Here is a 19,481-nt window from a genome sequence, read left to right as displayed (position 1 = left end):
TTAAAGCAGTAAACGGCTCCATTTTAGGAAGAAAGTGAAGTAAACTGCCTTTTAAAAAAATACAGTGGTACCTCAGGTTACAGACGCTTCAGGTTACAGACTCTGCGAAGTCAGAAATAGTACCTCAGGTTAAGAACTTAGCTTCAGGATGAGAACAGAAATCGTGTGACGGCGGCAGCGGGAGGCCCCATTAGCTAAAGCGGTACCTCAGGTTAAGAACAGTTTCAGGTTGAGAACGGACCTCTGGAACGAATTAAGTACTTAACCTGAGGTACCACTGTAGAAGACATTGCAATTATTCAGCCTCGAACTTGCCAGCCTGGAGTGCAGTTGCCAAGTCACCTCTGTCCCGAAGGGGGCATAGCTGGCAAACCTGCAGAGGTGAGAAAAGCCATGGGGGGGGGGCAACCAGTGGGAGTGGAGAGGAGCCCCTCCGAAGTTTTGGAGGGAAGATCTTGAGAGGCCAGGGGCTGAGCTGGATTGGAAAGCAGTAAATAAAATGGAAACCTTTCTTTTAAATAAAAGCATACATGTGCTAGGAACTCCGCAAGAGCTGAGCTATTGTTTAGAATAGAACAGAATGAATTGTAAGAATACTATTTAAGAACCTATTTATAAACTGAAAACAAGATGAGGCGAGAAAATAAATATAATCAGCCCAACAGTTACCAATAAAGTGCATGTATTACTCAGCCATAAATAAAACTTTCACAAATCCAACTTGGTTAGGAAGCACCCTAAATTGACAGCATTCATAGCTGGGATCCAAGGAATCGCTTCTGTCAACCAGAGGGAAAGTTCTGTTGAACGAATGAAATTGTTGGAGAGGCGATGGAGGAAATTGTTGGAATGTTGATGAGAGAGAGAAATGCAAGGTGGGGCATCGTGTTGGGCTGCGACCAGTGGCGTAGAGTGGGTTGTCAGCACCCGGGGCAAGGCAAGTAATTTGCGTCCCCTAACCCGTGGATTTGCGCCCCCTAACCTGTGGATTTGCGCCCCCTAACCCTAACCCCCAGATGTTGCGCCCGGTGCGGCCGGCCCCCCCTGCACCCCCCACGCTACGCCACTGGCTGCGACAGATTGTAATGGATTGCTTCCAAGTCGGTTCAGCAACAGATTGGGGGTGTGGGAGGAATCACCCCCAACCGCCTTGTATTTCGCCAGAAGAAAGGTAGCAACCCTCTTTTATGGGGTACAAAGAAGCAGAATCCGCAATGTCCCCAGCACCTTAAAGTTTGGGGTGGAGGGTGGAGTGGGGTGGGGGGAATACTGGCTCTTCAAGGGTTAAAGGCAGCGATTATATTGCTAGAGAGGACTTCCTGGGGGGAGAGGGAAAGCGTCACTTCCTCCTCCGTTTGTCACATTTGAACAGCTGCGAGGTAGGAGATTCTGCAGCGCGGAAGACTGTGCCTTTTGCAAGGTAGGAAAAGAGGGATATATTTGGGGGGCGGAGGGGGCTCCCGTGCCAGAGCAGGAGAGAAGCCCTCCGGGAGAGGAGCATGCATGGGGTTGCACCCCACATTTGAGCCCCGAAAGAGCTGTGGGGAGAGCAAAGGACCTCGAGGGCTGCAGGGGCGCCCCTGGAGGAGAGCAAGGCAAGAAGGCGAGGCGGGGGGGGGAGGGAGTTGTAGGGTGGGGTAGGAACCCCCCCAAAAAAGGAAAGGGGGCAGGATGCCTCTGGGGAGAGGAGGAAGGAGGCATGGATGTTTTGGAGAGAAAGGGGTCGAGTAGAGAGGGCAGGATTAGACCAAAGGGGGGGGGGGTCTCGGATCGGGGACTTTCTGCCTGCTGAGGAGATGCTCCGCTCTTGAGCTACAGCCCCTTCCCCTAAAGTGGGGTTGGGGGAGGAGGTGGAATGGAGGGAGGCAGCCAGGTCACAGCTCCAGGCTGGCAGAGAAAGAAGGAAGCCAAAAAAGGAATGTTTTGAATGTTGGTGGGAAGAAGATCCTCTTTCAGGCATGACTCCACTTTCCTCGCATGGTGGGGTTCAGGAGGGGGGGGACACTCCTCTTTTATCATGGGAGCTCCACACCTAGGCAGGCTTATCATTCACCAGGAAAATATCTTGGGCGGGAAAATGCCTGCAGGGCCTCAGAGGCTGCCTTTGCTTCTATCTCCCTCCCAATAACCTGCAGCTTCCGAGCTCCTCAGGAAGGATGGAAGAGTCTGATCCTGCGAACCTAGCGAGGATGGAAGGGGGAAGATGGACGGTTGACCTGGTCCGGCTGCCTCCCCCAACCTCTGACCGTTCCCCTCCAGGACACTCAGAGAGATCTGGTGAGTGGCAGGGAATGGAGTTGGGGGCATGGAGGTTTGGGGAGTGGAAACAAGGAAATTCTGTGGCAAGATAAATCCCTGCAGGCTCCCTTTGCTTCTGCCTGAGTTACAGGGGGTTGGGGGGGGGAGGATGGATGGATGGGGGGGAGGGACACCCCCCAAGTGAGCAGAAAAGACACAGGGGGGAGAAAAGGCAAGGAGGTCTTTCCAGCTCCCCTGGAAAGAAAACAAGGAGGGCTGCAGGGCCAGAGTTCTGGACTGGCAGAGATTAAAGATAGGCAGGAAATGAATATTTTCTCATGGTGACTTGGGCATAGCCAGGATTTGGGGCTTCTGTCTACCAGCTCCATCTGGTACACAGGCTGAGACCCTACCTGCACACAGACTGTGGTACGTGCTATGGTTATCTCCCGCTTGGATTGCTACAATGTACTGTAGGTGGGGCTGCCTTTGAAAGTGACTCGGAAACTACAATTAATCCAGAAAGCGGCAGCTCAACTGGTGACTGGGAGCAGTTGCCAGGAGCATATAACACTGGTCTTAAAGGATCTACATCGGCTCAGAGTTTGTTTCTGAGCATCATTCAAAGTGTTGGTGCTGACCTTTAAAGCTCTAAACAGTCTTGACCCTGTAGACCTGAAGGAGCATCTCTAACCCCAGACACTGAGGTCCAGCTCTGGTTCCCTGATTGCCAGAAGTGAAGTTACAGGGAACCAGGCAGAGGGCCTGCTCAGTGGTGGCACCCTTCAGATGTCTTCCTGGTGCAACTGGACTTCTCCGCAACCCTTCCCCTCCGCAGGGAGGTGGGACCGATTCGGATGGTCCGCCCCCGCCACTTAATGGATCCAATTGGCTTCCAGAGAGTGGTAGGGGATGCTTTATCCCAAGTTGATGGCCTTTCAGTTGATTCCCTGGTGGCACGCTGGAATGCGGAGTTAACCAGGGCTATTGACTGTCTGGCTCCGAAGCGCCCTCTCCGATTGCATGGAGCCCGGACAGCCCCGTGGTTTTCCCCGGAGCTGAGGGTGATGAAACAATCGTTGAGACGGCTAGAGCGCCGGTGACGGAAAACTCATTCTGAATCAGACCGGACACGGGTTAGAGCTCAACGTCGAGCCTACCAAGTGGCAATGACGACGGCGAAGAGGGCCTTCTTCGCTGCCTCCATTGCATCTGCAGAAAATAGCAGCAGGAGACTTTTTCAGGTGGTTCGCAGTTTATCGGAACCACCTGTACCACCGGGGCCTGGTAGGGACCCCAAGATCTCCTGCAATGCTTTTGCAAAGTTTTTTGCAGATAAAATTGCTCAGATTCAGAAGGAGGTAGACTCCACAGTGGGAGCAGGGCCAGGGCGGGAGAGTGCTAGAGTTCTGTCTGGTCCTGTTATATGGGATCAATTCCAATCTGTTACCTCCGAGGATGTGGACAGGCTGCTTGGACGAGTGAAACCGACCACCTGTCTCCTTGATCTTTGCCCATCCTGGCTGATAAAAGCGAGCCGGGAAGGGCTGGGCGATGGGCTCTGCGGGGTGGTGAATGCTTCCCTCTGTGAGGGAGCCTTCCCAGACCCGCTGAAAGAGGCGGTCATTAAACCGCTTCTTAAAAAAACATCTTTAGACCCAGCCAATTTGGCCAACTATCGCCCAGTCTCAAATCTGCCATTCTTGGGCAAGGTGATTGAGCGGGTGGTTGCTGAGCAACTCCAAACACGCCTGGAGGAAACGGACCATTTGGATCCCTTCCAATCGGGATTCAGGCCTCACCATGGGACTGAAACTGCCTTGGTCGCGCTGGTTGATGATCTCCGGCGGGCTAGGGACAAAGGTGAGAGCTGTTTCCTAGTTCTGCTGGATCTCTCAGCGGCCTTTGACACCATCGACCATAACATCCTTCTGGACCGTCTAGAGGGGCTGGGAGCTGGGGGCACTGTCATACAGTGGTTCCGCTCCTTCCTCCTGGGCCGTGTCCAGAAAGTGGTGGGGGGGGTGAGTGTTCAGACCCCTGGGCTCTCACTTGTGGGGTGCCTCAGGGTTCTGTCCTCTCCCCCATGCTTTTTAATATCTATATGAAGCCGCTGGGAGAGATCATCAGGGGGTTTGGACTGGGTGTTCATCAGTATGCAGATGACACCCAGCTCTACCTCTCCTTTAAATCAGAACCAGTGAAGGCGGTGAAGGTCCTGTGTGAGTGCCTGGAGGCGGTTGGAGGTTGGATGGCGGCTAACAGATTGAGGTTGAATCCTGACAAGACAGAAGTACTGTTTTTGGGGGACAGGAGGCGGGCAGGTGTGGAGGATTCCCTGGTCCTGAATGGGGTAACTGTGCCCCTGAAGGACCAGGTGCGCAGCCTGGGAGTCATTTTGGACTCACAGCTGTCCATGGAGGCGCTCCACCTGGTACGCAGGCTAAGACCCTACCTCCCCGCGGACTGTCTCGCCAGAGTGGTGCATGCTCTGGTTATCTCCCGCTTGGACTACTGCAACGCGCTCTACGTGGGGCTACCTTTGAAGGTGACCCGGAAACTGCAATTAATCCAGAATGCGGCAGCTAGACTGGTGACTGGGAGTGGCCGCCGGGACCACATAACACCGGTTCTGAGAGATCTGCACTGGCTCCCAGTACGTTTCCGAGCACGATTCAAAGTGTTGGTGCTGACCTTTAAAGCCCTAAACGGCCTCGGTCCTGTATACCTGAAGGAGCGTCTCCACCCCCATCGTTCAGCCCGGACACTGAGATCCAGCGCCGAGGGCCTTCTGGCGGTTCCCTCATTGCGAGAAGTGAGCCTACAGGGAACCAGACAGAGGGCCTTCTCGGTAGTGGCGCCCGCCCTGTGGAACGCCCTCCCATCAGATGTCAAAGAGATAAAGAATTACCTGACATTCAGAAGACATCTTAAGGCAGCCCTGTTCAGGGAAGTTTTTAATATGTAATGCTGTACTGTTTTTAACACTGATTGGGAGCCGCCCAGAGTGGCTGGGGAAACTCAGCCAGATGGGCGGGGTATAAATAATAAATTATTATTATTATTATTATTATTATTATTATTATTATTATTATGTCAAGCAGATAAAGAACTATGTAGCTTTTAGAAGACATCTGAAGGCAGTCCTGTATTGGGCAGTTTGATGTTTTATATATGCTGTGGCTGAGGAAACCCAGCCAGATGGGCAGGGTATAAATAATAAAATCACCATCATCATCATCAGATGTTACAGAAAGTCTCACTAGGATGGTGATTTGGATTACATTTTTAATTGTCATCTTCCCTTAACTTTAGCAGGTGATGAACACGACAGTCGTTGTTCTCGGGTCTCATCAGAAAGAACCAAGAATGAAGTCAAAGGAAAGACCTTTCAAGATCAAGAGGAAACAAGACCACAAGAGAAAAACCAAGAAGAAAATAGGAGGTATGAAGGCCTTCTAATGCAGACTGATAACGACCATCAAATCCCAGTCCAGAAAAAACATCAGAAGGGGAAGAGAACAAATGAGAGACCTTTATGTGGCAAAACATTCCAAAGTAAATCTAGGTTCAATTCACACTGCAGAATCCACACAGAGGAGAAACCGTGTGAATGCTTGGTGTGTGGAAAGAACTTCAGTGACAGCTCAGGCCTAAAATCACATGAAAAAATTCACGCAGGACAGGAATCATACAAATGCCTAGAATGTGGAAAGGATTTCAATCGCCACTCATACCTTAAAAGACATTACAAAGTCCACACTGAGGAGAAACCATATACCTGTTTAGAGTGTGGAAAGGCCTTCACTAGCAGATCAAGCCTTGTATATCATAAAAAAATCCACACAGGGGAGAAACCATATACCTGTTTTGAGTGTGGAAAGGCCTTCACTAGCAGCTCAGGCCTTGCAATGCATCAAAAAATCCACACAGGGGAGAAGCCGTATAAATGTTTGGAGTGCGGAATGAGCTTCGCTTACAGCTCAAGTCTTACATTGCATCAAAGAATTCACACTGGGGAGAAATCTTATAAATGTTCGGAGTGCGGAAGGAGCTTTGCTCACAGTGTTAGCCTTACTACACATAAGAGAACCCACACAGGGGAGAAACCATATAAATGCTTGGAATGTGGAAAGTGCTTCAGCCAGAGTTCAAACCTTAGTTCACATAAGAGAACTCACACTGGTGAGAAGCCGTATAAATGCTTTGAGTGTGGGAAGAGCTTCATTCATAGTTCATACCTTACTGTGCATGAGCGAATCCATACAGGGGAAAAACCATATAAATGTGTGACATGTGGAAAGAGCTTTAGTAACTGCACATACCTTGTTAGCCATCGCAGAATCCATACAGGAGAGAAGCCATATAAGTGTTTTGAGTGTGGAAAGAGCTTCCGGCATGGTACAGGCCTTCATAAACATCAAAAAATTCACAGAGGTGAAAAACCATATGCATGTGTTGAGTGTGGAAAGAGCTTCACTCAAAGCTCACAGCTTAAATGTCATCAAAGAATTCACACAGGGGTGAAACCATATACCTGTTTTGAGTGTGGAAAGAACTTCACTGAAAGCTCAAGCCTTAGATCTCATCACAAAGTTCACACAGGGGAGAAACGATATAAATGTTTGGACTGTGGAAAGAGATTTGCACATGGATCTGGCCTTACTTCTCATAAAAGAATTCACACAGGGGAGAAACCATATATATGTTTGGAGTGTGGAAAGAGATTTGCACAGGGATCTGCCCTTACTTCTCATAAAAGAACTCACACAGGGGAGAAACCATATAAATGTTTGGAGTGTGGAAAGAGATTTGCACATGGATCTGCCCTTACTTCTCATAAAAGAACTCACACAGGGGAGAAACCATATAAATGTTTGGAGTGTGGAAAGAGATTTCCACATGGATCTGGCCTTACTTCTCATAAAAGAACTCACATGGGATAAACCATATATATACTTGGAATGTGGGAAAAGATTTGGTCAGATTTCGCAACTCATTTTGCATAAGTGAATCAAGATGGGGAAAATATTTCGATTCTTGTAATGAGGAAAGCACTTTAAGTGGAGCACCGCTAATTTGCAAGATATAGGTTTGTTGGATTTGGAGGGACATAATAACTGTTGGGCTTGGCACCCTTATTGAATTTATGGAAAGGCAAAAATACACAGAGATTTCTCAAATCATATTATAAGGAGATCACTTCTTAAAGTTTGGGAGAAATACAAAGATCGGTTGCAGCCTAAAATCCCGTGGTGGGCCTCTCCAAGCAGAGGCCACAGTGGTGAAGAAAAAAAATACGTTGTGAAATTGGCCTACTTATAAAATAATTTTAAAAGAAGATAACCAGCTGAAACTTAAAAGTTTTGAGGAATTAAGAGATATTATTACAGATTGGTTCCAATATTATCCAATATTCAAAAAAATTAATGTAGATAAAAAGGGTTTGCCAAGGAAACCTCGAGATTTGAGTTACATCAGCCGTGATAAAGTGGTCTCAAGACTTTGGGTATGTTATAACAATGTCCCAATGGGAAAATCTGTGGAAGAATAGTTGGAGATTTACCACGTGCTATGCCGTAAGGGAAAACGTTTTAAAAATGCAGCACCAGTGGTATTTGACTCCATGGAAATTAGCCAAAATGTACAAAGGATCCAAAAGTAACTGTTGGAGATGTGGAGATCAAACAGGCTCACTGTATCATATATGGTGGCAATGTAGCAAAATAAAGAAATTTTGGGAGGAAATCCATTCAGAATTAGAAAAAATGTTAAGACTTTCCTTTACAGTGGGACCTCGGGTTAAGAACTTAATTTGTTCTGGAGGTCCATTCTTAACCTGAGGTACCACTTTAGCTAATGTGGCCTCCTGCTGCTACCGCGCGATTTCTGTTCTCATCCTGAAACAAAGTTCTTAACCGAGGTACTATTTCTGAGTTAGTGGAGTCTGTAACCTGAAGCATCTGTAACCTGAGGTGTCTGTAACACGAGGTACCACTGTAATAGAAAGCCAGAGGCACATCTGTTGGGGATCACTGACTCAGATATTCCAAAACAAATTAAAGGTATTTTTTTGTATGCAACAGTGGCAGCGAGAGTCCTTATAGCCATCAAGGTGGAAAAGCAACATAATTCCTTCCAGACAGGAGTGGATTCAAAAATTGACTGAATATGCTGAATTAGATAGCTTATCAGGAAAAAATAAACCGAGAGCTGAATTTGTATCAAAATGGGAGTGCCTGATCACCCCATCTGTCTCCTGAGAAATCTCTATGTGGGACAAGAAGCGACAGTTAGAACTGGATATGGAACAACTGATTGGTTCAAAATTGGGAAAGGAGTATGACAAGGCTGTATATTGTCTCCCTGCTTATTTAACTTATGTGCAGAATTCATCATGCGAAAGGCTGGGCTGGATGAATCCCAAGCCGGAATTAAGATTGCCGGAAGAAATATCAAGAACCTCAGATATGCAGATGACACAACCTTGATGGCAGAAAGTGAGGAGGAATTAAAGAACCTTTTATTGAGGGTGAAAGAGGAGAGCGCAAAATATGGTCTGAAGTTGAACATCAAAAAAACGAAGATCATGGCCACTGGGCCCATCACCTCCTGGCAAATAGAAGGGGGGGGAAATGGGGGCAGTGAGAGATTTTACTTTCTTCGGCTCCATGATCACTGCAGATGGTGACAGCAGCCACGAAATTAAAAGACGCCTGCTTCTTGGGAGAAAAGCGATGGCAAACCTAGACAGCATCTTAAAAAGCAGAGAAATCACCTTGCCAATAAAGGTCCATATAGTTAAAGCTGTGGTTTTCCCAGTAGTGATGTATGAAAGTGAGAGCTGGACCATAAAAAAGTCTGATTGCTGAAGAATTGATGCTTTTTTTATTTTTTTTTTTTATTTCCTCCCTCCCCCCCCCCCTCTAAGAATTGATGCTTTTGAATTATGGTGCTGGAGGAGACTCTTGAGAGTCCCATGGACTGCAAGAAGATCAAACCTATCCATTCTGAAATCAGCCCTGAGTGCTCACTGGAAGGACAGATTGTGAAGCTGAGGCTCCAATACTCTTGCCACCTCATGAGAAGAGAAGACTCCCTGGAAAAGACCCTGATGTTGGGAAAGATGGAGGGGACAAGGAGAAGGGGACGACAGAGGACGAGATGGCTGGACAGTGTTCTTTAAGCTACCAGCATGAGTTTGACCAAACTGCGGGAGGCAGTGGAAGACAGGAGTGCCTGGCGTGCTCTGTTCCATGGGGTCACAAAGAGTCGGACACGACTAAATGACTAAACAACAAAAAAACTGTGTAAAAATAATATAAAAAATAATATTTTGGTATGGCAGTAAAGTTATTTAGAAAGAACTAAGGAATAAATGGGAGGTTGGGTTTAATGATAATGAGATTTTTTTTTACTGTAACATGAAATTGCAATCTCAAATTTATGTCATATTCTTTATCTTACTAATAACAATAGATAGTTTAAGTTTTCTTTTCCTTCCCCCCTTCTTAATTTGTACTTATTTTTTTTCCAGTTATGTAATTTTGTCCCAGTTATGTAAGAGAGCTTCTTTCACTTCTTTCATTTAAATCCACGTAAATACAGAGATTTCAATTACTTCCTGGCTTTCCGACTCTTCCTGCATCTGTATTTTATGCAAGGAGTAAAAATACCTCATCCTAAGCTTTAGGAAGAAATTTCTGACTGCAAGTGAGATGAGCTACCTTGGAAGGTGGTGAACTCTCCTTCCTTTTTTTAGGTTTTTCAGCAGAGGTCGGGTTGTTTTTCCTGCATTGCAGGGGGTTGGTCTAGATCAGGGATTGTCCACCTGGTCCCTACCGTACACTAGTGGGCATTTCAGGATTCTAACTGGGCAGTAGAGGGTTCTGAATCCTCCCATCAAGTCCTGGTGGGCGGTAAGGAAATTTTACCATCAAGAAAGATGCATTAGTGGGCGTTAAGTATAAAAAGGTTGACTACCCCTGGACTGGGACGTAGGTGGTATTGTCGTCTAATCCACAGAACCTAGGGCTTTCCTATCAGAAGGTTGGCGGTTTGAATCCCCGCGACGGGGTGAGCTGCCATTGCTCGGTCCCTGCTCCTGCCAACCTAGCAGTTCGAAAGCACATCAAAGTGCAAGTAGATAAATAGGTACCGCTCTGGCGGGAAGGTAAACGGTGTTTCCGTGTGCTGCTGTGGTTCGCCAGAAGCGGCTTAGTCATGCTGGCCACATGACCTGGAAGCTGTACGCTGGCTCCCTTGGCCAGTAAAGTGAGATGAGCGCCGCAACCCCAGAGTCATCCGCCACTAGACTTAACGGTCAGGGGTCCCTTTACCTTTACCCCAGGACTTGTGGTCCCTTCCAACACTACATTTCCCTGGTCCTGAATGGGGTAACTGTGCCCCTGAAGGACCAGGTGCGCAGCCTGGGAGTCATTTTGGACTCACAGCTGTCCATGGAGGCACAGGTTAAATCTGTGCCCAGGGCAGCTGTGTACCAGCTCCATCTGGTACGCAGGATGAGACCCTATCTGCCTGCGGACTGCCTCGCCAGAGTGGTGCATGCTCTGGTTATCTCCCGCTTGGACTACTGCAATGCGCTCTACGCGGGGCTACCTTTGAAGGTGACCCGGAAACTACAACTAATCCAGAACGCAGCAGCCAGACTGGTGACAGGGAGCGGCCTCCGAGACCATATAACACCGGTCTTGAAAGACCTACATTGGCTCCCAGTACGTTTCCGAGCACAATTCAAAGTGTTGGTGCTGACCTTTAAAGCCCTAAACGGCCTCGGTCCAGTATACCTGAAGGAGCGTCTCCACCCCCATCGTTTTACCCGGACACTGAGGTCCAGCACTGAGGGCTTTCTGGTGGTTTCCTCACTGTGAGAAGCCAAGTTACAGGGAACCAGGCAGAGGGCCTTCTCGGTAGTGGCGCCCTCCCTGTGGAACGCCCTCCCACCAGATGTCAAAGAGAACAACAACTACCAGACTTTTAGAAGACATCTGAAGGCAGCCCTGTTTAGGGATGCTTTTAATGTTTGATGTATCACAGTATTTTAATATTCTTTTGGAAGCCGCCCAGAGTGGCTGGGGAGGCCCAGCCAGATGGGCAGGGTATAAATAAATTATTATTATTATTATTATTATTATTATTATTATTATTATTATTTGTATTATTCTTTGACCTTGAGTTTCCGGTTCTGGTCTTGCACCATGGCGGCAGCTCCCTCGACATTGGAGGCAGGCACAAATGAAGGGGTAGGGAACGAAAGGGTTTAAGCATTCCTGGAAACCTCCTGGGGTATGAGGGAGCAGGCTGACCCCCGGTCGCCTCAACGGCTCGCTCCCGTGCAGATCAGCATGGGGGCAGATGGAGGAGTTGGGTCATCACCTTTGCCATGATGCAACCCCCTCGGACCGCCATCAAAAGTGGAGGTTCTCCTTATAATTGGATTTTATTGACCGTGCACTGGAGGAGATGTGGACACTAGAAGCTATATGTGGTTTGAAAGGAGTGAAGGTGGGGAGAACCTTGTTGTTTTGACCGATGTCGTTGGGAAACCAGAGTTTAACCCAACCACCACCCAAATAAATTTAAGGAGGTGTTGACATACAACCTATTTTTAAGAGGAAGGACATTGGCTAAACAGCAAAACGCTACCATGGAGGTGAGAGGAATTTCACAAGGGCACATGAATAGCAGTGGTCCCCGAATGCTTGGAGAGAAAAACCCTTCCCGTCTAAGACAAGGGAGAAAATGGTGAATGTTTGAAAGTTGTTGATCAACTGAAAGCAGTGGCCTGTTGTTTATCTGGAAGTGGGATGGAGGGGGAGCTGTGTTGAGGAGGACAGGACTTAATCTTGTGACTTCAGGTCCACCCTGAACCACCCTGGAATGACAACATTGGGACAACATTCCTACTGCCCAAGGTCGCAATAGGAAAAACATCAGCGGCAGTGATATACCCATTTTGACTCTTCTGCACCCTATCTGCATAACTTAGCAATTATAAAATATAGACGTGCATTTACTCTCACAAGGTTGAATATACTGCCTTCGGTTGTAATTGAGGGACGATTCCACACGAAAAACGGTTATGTCCCTGTGGAGATGGCAGTTCTGAATCAGTGGCGCATGTCCTTCTGGTTTGCACTCTATATAAAGATTTGAAGAGTGATGTTATCACCCCTATTTTATTGTCCATTCCGGGTCACCCAACGCCTGTCACAGTGTTTTTTCTCTCAGCAGACCAAGATGAGCAGGTGACATCAAAGGTTGCAAGGTTTTTAGCTGGGGCAATTAGAATAAGATCCACTATCTGACTATTGATTCGAAACCCCAAAATGTATTTTATATAATTGAGTTTTTATCTTTTTGCTGCTTCCGCACATGCGCGTGACATCACTTTTAGCACCTGCGCATATGTGAGTGGCGAAACGTGGAAGTAATGCGCTCCGTTACTTCCAGGTTGCCATGGAGCGCAACCCGAAAATATTTAAGCTTAAGCGTATTCACCCCGAGGTATGACTGTACTAGGATAGAGAGCTGACTGCACCTGTGATTTTATGCTGCACCATTTTGATCAATGTGTGCCTATTTCCAAAGTGTGTTTGGAGGCCAAGTGATGCTAGACACACACACACACAAGCACAAATCTGTTAGGCCACATTCACACCACATATCCAAAGCCCCATGAAACCCCCCTAAGATTTCTGGGAGCTCTTTTGCTGGTTAAGGGTGCTGAGAGTTGTGACAATAAACTATTGTATGGGGTGCACAGTTCGACACACAACTTTTGCAGGGGTTACATTTTGGTGGTAAAGTCGAAATCACATATAGTTGGGACAAACCCCTGGGAATGCGTCCATCGGACCATCCTTGCCTTCTGGAACCAGCAGCCGGATGCCTCTTAGACCCCCGTCCTGCCCCCACCCCCATTTTTCTGCCCTGTGCAAAAAGAGCTTTAAAACTCTCTGCCTGCAAGTCAATTGTATATATTTTTCCTTTTCCGGTGTTTTCTTCCCCCTGTAAAAGATTAGGACTGCAGTTTTGCAGTTAAGCGATTGTGACGGAGCAGGGTGAGCTTGGCACCGGTTTTGTGTCTCTGCAGGGTCTGTGAAGCTGAAATGAAACATTTGCACCCGGCTTCTTGCTGGCTTCTCTTCTCACCTGTTACCTTTGCAACAACAACAACCCTGTGAGGTGGGCTAAGCTGTGAGCAAAATCTGTGAAACTGCACATCCTTGTAGGTAGGGTTTGTGTGTGTCCTGCCTGCCCCCCCCCCATCTTCTCAGTAACCTTGTGAGGTGGGCATGGTTTCGAGATGGCTGTTCTGGCACTATGGTTTTGATATTGCAAAAAGCAGCCTTAGAAGGTCTGGGGTGGGGTGCTTATTTTTCTTTACCAGGGATGAGAAAGAATTCTTTTGTGTTCTACTGTAACATAACAGGGCTATGAAATGTCCCACCTTAATATCAAGAGGGGCACTCTAACCACTATGCCACAACTGCCCCACATTTGAACCTTGGAGCAGACCCTCTGCAGAATGCAAATCCCACCGCCCTGGAAATGCAGTAAGAAAAAGGAGGGCGTGCCCCCCTCCAAGGGAAGGGGGCGCTTTGTGGGGTCCCCATAGGCGGAATCCGCAATGTCTCCAGCACCACGCAGTTTGGGTGGGTGGGGTGGGAGAGACGCTGGCTCTTCAAGGGTTAAAGGCAGCGATTATATTATGACGCTGGACTTCCTGGGGGAGAGGAAAAGCGTCACTTCCTCCTCGGTTTGTTACATTTGAACAGCTGCGAGGGAGGAGAGTCTGCAGCGCGGAAGACTGTGCCTTCTGCAAGGTAGGAAAAAGAGGGAGATATATTGGGGGGGGGGAGGGGGCTCCCGAGCCAGAGCAGCTCCTTCGCAGGAGAGAAGCCCTCCAGGAGAGGGCAGTTTTGCAAAGGGGCAGGGGCGGGAAGGCGCATGCGTGGGGTTGCACCCCACAATTCAGCCCCCCAAGAGCTGCGATGAGTGCAAAAGGTTTTAAGGGGTGCAGGGGCGCCCCAGGAGGAGAGCACGGCCAGAAGGCAGGTGGGCGAGGAAACCCCCCCAAAAGGAAAGGAGGCAGGATGGCTCTGGGAAGGGGAGGAGAGAGACATTCATGTTTTGGGAAAAGAGGGGGAGGGAGGGCAGGGTCAGCTGGAAACTCATTTCAGCTCTAGACGGCATGGGCTCTTTTATCTTCGATGCCTTCCCTGTCTGGGGGGGGGGGGGGGGGTTCAGGAGGAAAGCCCCCAAGGAGGGTGCAGTCTCTCTGTATAGCAGACCAGCCCTAGGAAGGAACCAAGGTGTTGGGAGAGATGGAGGAGGGAAGACTTTAAGGATGGGAAGAGGAGAACCACTGGCCATAAAATGACATAAGTTTCTCACCACCAGCCACTGCTGCAGCAAAGTTGGCAGAGTGAAAAGGAAGCCAGGAAAGGAAATAAATGTTTTTAATGGTGGTGGGATGAAGATCTTATTTCAGGCATGGCTCCACTTTTCAGGCATGGCTTCACATTCACCAGGAAAATGTCTTGGGCAGGAAACTAACTGCAGGGCCTCTGAGGCTGCCTTTGTTTCTTCCTCCCTCCCAGGAACCTGCAGCTTCTGAGCTCTTCAGTCCAAGCAAGGATGGAAGGAGGAAGGTGGACGGTTGACCTGGACAGACTGTCTCCTGCCTCCCTCCAAACAACCTCTGAGCGTTGTCCTCCAGGACCCTCAGAGACATCTCGTGAGTTCCTAGGAAGTGGAGATAGGGACTTGGGGGGATGGAGAGTGGAAGCAAGGAATAAGATAAAGGGGGGAGGTTTTACTGTGGAAACTGTGGGTGGGCTTTCCCTCCCAATATATCCATGGAGGAAAATCCCCAGAGGGGCTCTGAGGCCCCCTTGCTTCTCCCTCACCCATAAAAACCTGCAGTTTGTTTAAACTTCTGAGTCCTGCAATATAGTTCCAAAGAGGCTGGATTTGTGGTCCTAGGAAGGACCTGAGCTGGGGCTCCCCACCTCTGAGGCTGGGAGACGTTGGCTGAGTTTCAGGGGGTTGGGGGTGGAGAAGAAGAAATGGATGGGTGGGGGCTAGAGGGAACCCCTCCCTCCAGCAAGCAGAAAAGACAGGAGAACATACAATGCAAGAAGGTCTTGATTTGCAGGAAGGCAGGGAAGAGGTCTTCTCCAAAGTCTCTCACCTGGAGCATGCACCAATATGTTTCTGGTTGCCAGAAGAGGAGGAATAGGCAGAGGAGCCCTATATAGATATAAGACCCACTGCGTTCAATGGGATCTACTTTCAGGTCACTACCATGCCTACCATGCCATGAAGGCTGGAAGGAAGACCACTCCCTGGTGCAAGGCCCATTCCACCTGGCCTAGGGGGTGGAGCCCAGACTCACCTTGAACAGCCAAAAGAGGCTCCTGGGAGGCCACTGGGACTTTGCTGGAGCACCTCTTGGGTTGGGGCAACTGGCTAAAATGCTTTAAACGGTTCTGATTTTGGTTCCTCTGTTTTGTTTTCGTCGGGTTGGTGTTGGTTTATTGTTTAGTTGGGGGCGGTGGTTATTTTAATTTGGGTATAACTGTAAACATGTTGTTATTATTGCTGCTATTCTTATTATTGGTTTTTTGTTGCCTGTATAGGATATTTCTGTTTTTTATGGTTGATGTTTTGTTCTGTCTTTATATATGCTCTTAGCCGCACTGGGTGGCTGTGAGAAGCCCACCAGATTGGGGGATATAAATTTGTAATATATGCCCCATTTGGGCTTCTGCAGGGGCTGGAGAATATCTAGGGCAGAGGAATCCCTGCAGCTTCTCTGAGGCTCCTTTTACTTCTCCCTCCCTCCCACCCAAGGAACTTGCAGCTTCTTTAGGCTTCTGAGCTCCTCAGGAAGGATGGAAGAGGCTGATCCTCTTTCAGCCTCTTTCTGCTAATAACAACACCTTGAAGATCCCAGGCCCCAGGGAAATTAGGTTGGCTTTGTCTAGAGCCAGGGCCTTTTCAGCCGTGGCCCCGGCTTGGTGGACCGCTCTCCCACAAGAGACCAGGGCCCTGCGGGATTTGACATCTTTCCGCAGGGCCTGCAAGACGGAGCAGTTCCGCCAGGCCTTTGGGCAGGATGGAGTTTGCCTTACTTTCCTTTGTATAAAACAAGCCAAAAGGAGGCCCCCAACCTGCTCACATGACCTTGTATGATCAGTGGAAACAGTTGGTCCTGGCAAGTATTAACCACTCTCAATTCCAACCTGATAATTGCCACCTATTTAGATATTAACTTGTCTGAATTAATTTTAAGATGTATTTTAATTAATTGATGTCTGTTTTTATGCATATTGTGTTGTTTTTATGATGTTAGCTACTCTGGGCCCTGCCTTGGCCGGAGAAGGCAGGATACAAAAATTATTATTTTTATTATTATTATTATTATTATTATTATTATTATTATTATTATTCTCCTGCAGAACTAGCAAGGATGGAAGGGGGAAGATGGATAGTTGACCTGGTCAGGCTGTCTCCCACCAGAGATAAAATGTAGACAGAAAAGGAAATGTTTTTCAGTGGTGGAAGGGGCGCAAGATTTTTGGTGGGGGGGGCAGGCCTTTTGTTAGGGGGGCAGCACTGGCATGACTGGCCAGTTAGTTAAGTATTTCTAATGCTTTACTTGATTTGGGGGGCTGCCCCCCACCCCTCCTTGTCTATGACAATGAATGGTGGTGTGAAGAAAATTCTTTTTCAGAGTATAATATTGTGTTGGGTCCTGAATCTTCCGACACTCGCTGGTAGCTGCAGCAATTGCCAGATGAGGGACTGAATGGGCTACATCTCAGTATGGAGACAGATTTCCCCCCAGTTTGCAGCAGCCAAGCTGCCAGGTCAGCAGTGAGAAACTTGTGGGTCATGGCAGTAGTCCCTCTCTAGCTCACGAAGCCATTTTCCTCAAACCGTGTTCTGCTGCCCTACATATCAGAGGTGGGGCGTGCAGGGGCCAGGATGTGACTGCAAAGGATATGTATCAGGATCCCGAAAGTGCACCGCTGATTGTTCCTTGGCACCTGAGACTTTCTGTCAGTGCAGGTGAGCTGATGAAACCTTGTCTCTTTCAGCAGATTATGATGCAGCAATTTGGGATCTTCACTAGTTGCAGATCTTGCAAAAATCCCCGTAATTGCTCTTATAAGTCTTATTAGAGGAACGTCTTTTTCAAGAGTGCAAAATTTTTATTCACCAGCTGATGTCGCTGTTTGAGTCACTCCCTCTCTGCGATTTTTGACCCCCTTCTCACTCTTTGTCCGTCTATGTCAGTCTTATGCAATTCATTTCCGTTCCTCAAACCTTTGAAAGGTTCCTCAAACCTTAGAAAATGTCGGAGCGCGTGAGTCAGCAGAAGTACCGTATTTTTCGTCCCATAGGACGCTCCGTCCCATAGGACGCACCTAGTTTTTTGGGGGGGAAATAAAGAAAATTTTTTTCCCCTTTATTTCCCCCGCAAAAGCAGGTCGGGGAAACCGAACAAGGTCGAGGAACAGCGGGATGGCGGTGCTGCGCCTCCCTGCTGTCCCCTGAGCTTGTGGGGCTGGCCGATGTCTGCCCGGCGCGAGGGGCGCTCTGCTTCAGGGCACTCCGCCCCCCGGGTGGCATTCTGCTATCCGCAGCGTGGGGAGCCCTGGGGGGAACTCCTGCAGGGCTCCCCATGCTGTTTTTTGTTGCATCAATTAAGTGTTTTAAATTTGTTGTTAGCTGCATTGAGACCGGTTTTCTGAACCAGGAAGGGTGGAGTATAAATAAAAAAATATTTATTTATCTATCTATCTATCTATCTATCTATCTATCTATCTGCAAACCTAGCGAGGATGGAAGGAGGAAGATGGACAGTTGACCTGGTCAGGCTGTCTCCCACCACCTCTGACTGTTCTCTCCCAGGACCCTCAGAGAGATCTGGTGAGTTCCAGGGAATGGAGATGGGGACCTGGGGAAATGTTGGGATTGAGGAAGCCCACCTGGCAAGAAAACGAGGAAGGCTGCAGGGCCAGAGCTCCGGGCTAGCAGTGATAAAAGGTAGAAAGAAAGGACATGAATGTTTTTTAATGGTGACATGGGCATAGTCAGAGTTTTGGGGCTGTTGTCTACCAGCTCCATTACAGGCTAAGTCCCTACCTGCGCACAGACTGTGCTACATGCTATGGTTATCTCCCGCTTGGATTGCTACAATGCGCTCTAGGTGGGGCTGCCTTTGAAGGTGACTCGGAAACTACAATTAACCCAGAAAGCAGCAGCTCAACTGGTGACTGGGAGCAGTTGCCAGGAGCATATAACACTGGTCTTAAAGGATCTACATTGGCTCAGAGTATGTTTCCAAGCACAATTCAAAGTGTTGGTGCTGACCTTTAAAGCTCTAAACGGCCTCGGCCCTGTAGACCTGAATGAGCATCTCCACCTCCTTCGTTCTGCCCGGACACTGAGGTCCAACTCTGAGGGTCATCTGCTGGTTTCGTCACAGTAAGAAGTGAAGTAGTGGAACCAGCCCTGTGGAACACTCTCCCTTCAGATGTCAAGGAGATAAAGAACTACGTAGCTTTTAGAAGACATCCGAAGGCAGCCCTGTATTGGGAAGTTTTTAATGTTTGCTGTTTTCCCTTAATTTTAGCAGGTGATGACCAGGGCAATAATGGTTCTCGGGGCTCATCAGAAAGAAATAAGCATGAAGCGAAGAGAGCAAATGATAGCCCTTCGTGTGGCAAAACGTTCAAAGGTAAATCGAGCCTCAGCCCACACTGCAGAATCCACTCAGAGGAGACACTGTGTAAATGCTTGGTGTGTGGAAAGAGCTTCAGTGACAGCTCAGGCCTAAAATCACATCAAAGAATTCACGCAGGACAGGAATCATACCAATGCCTAGAATGTGGAAAGAGTTTCAAGCGCCACTCAAACCTTACAACACATCAGGAAGTCCACAGCAGGGAGAAACCACATAGGTGCTCTGAGTGTGGAAAGAGCTTCAGTTGCAGGAGAAACCTTACAGAACATCAAAAACTTCACACAGGGGAGAAACCGTATACCTGTTTTGACTGTGGAAAGACCTTCCGTCACAGCTCAAGCCTTGTTTCGCATCAAAAAACCCACACAGGGGAGAAGCCGTATAAATGTTTGGAGTGCGAAATGAGCTTCACTCACAGCTCAAGTCTTATATCGCACCAAAGAATTCACACAGGAGAGAA

General features: G+C 48.2%; 1 protein-coding gene and 1 long non-coding RNA gene across 2 annotated transcripts in view; one reads left to right on the top strand and one right to left on the bottom strand.

Moving 5' to 3' along the window:
* Positions 1-19,481, bottom strand: part of LOC308470208 — a 116,129-nt gene that overhangs the window by 70,903 nt on the left and 25,745 nt on the right. The gene's annotated exons all lie outside the window — the stretch shown is intronic.
* On the top strand, positions 1,406-9,754 carry LOC308469626 (uncharacterized protein). Its single transcript, XM_080992358.1, has 3 exons — positions 1,406-1,420; positions 2,057-2,277; positions 5,554-9,754. The coding sequence occupies exons 2-3, from the start codon at positions 2,157-2,159 to the stop codon at positions 7,182-7,184; spliced, it is 1,752 nt and encodes a 583-aa protein (XP_080848484.1). The 5' UTR covers positions 1,406-1,420; positions 2,057-2,156; the 3' UTR covers positions 7,185-9,754.

The sequence above is a fragment of the Podarcis pityusensis genome (genome assembly GCF_964106645.2).
Source record: "Podarcis pityusensis genome assembly, chromosome: 2".
Classification (NCBI taxonomy): domain Eukaryota; kingdom Metazoa; phylum Chordata; class Lepidosauria; order Squamata; family Lacertidae; genus Podarcis; species Podarcis pityusensis.
The sequence above is the reverse complement of the archived record's forward strand: the minus strand, read 5'-3'. Positions and strand labels throughout refer to the sequence as shown.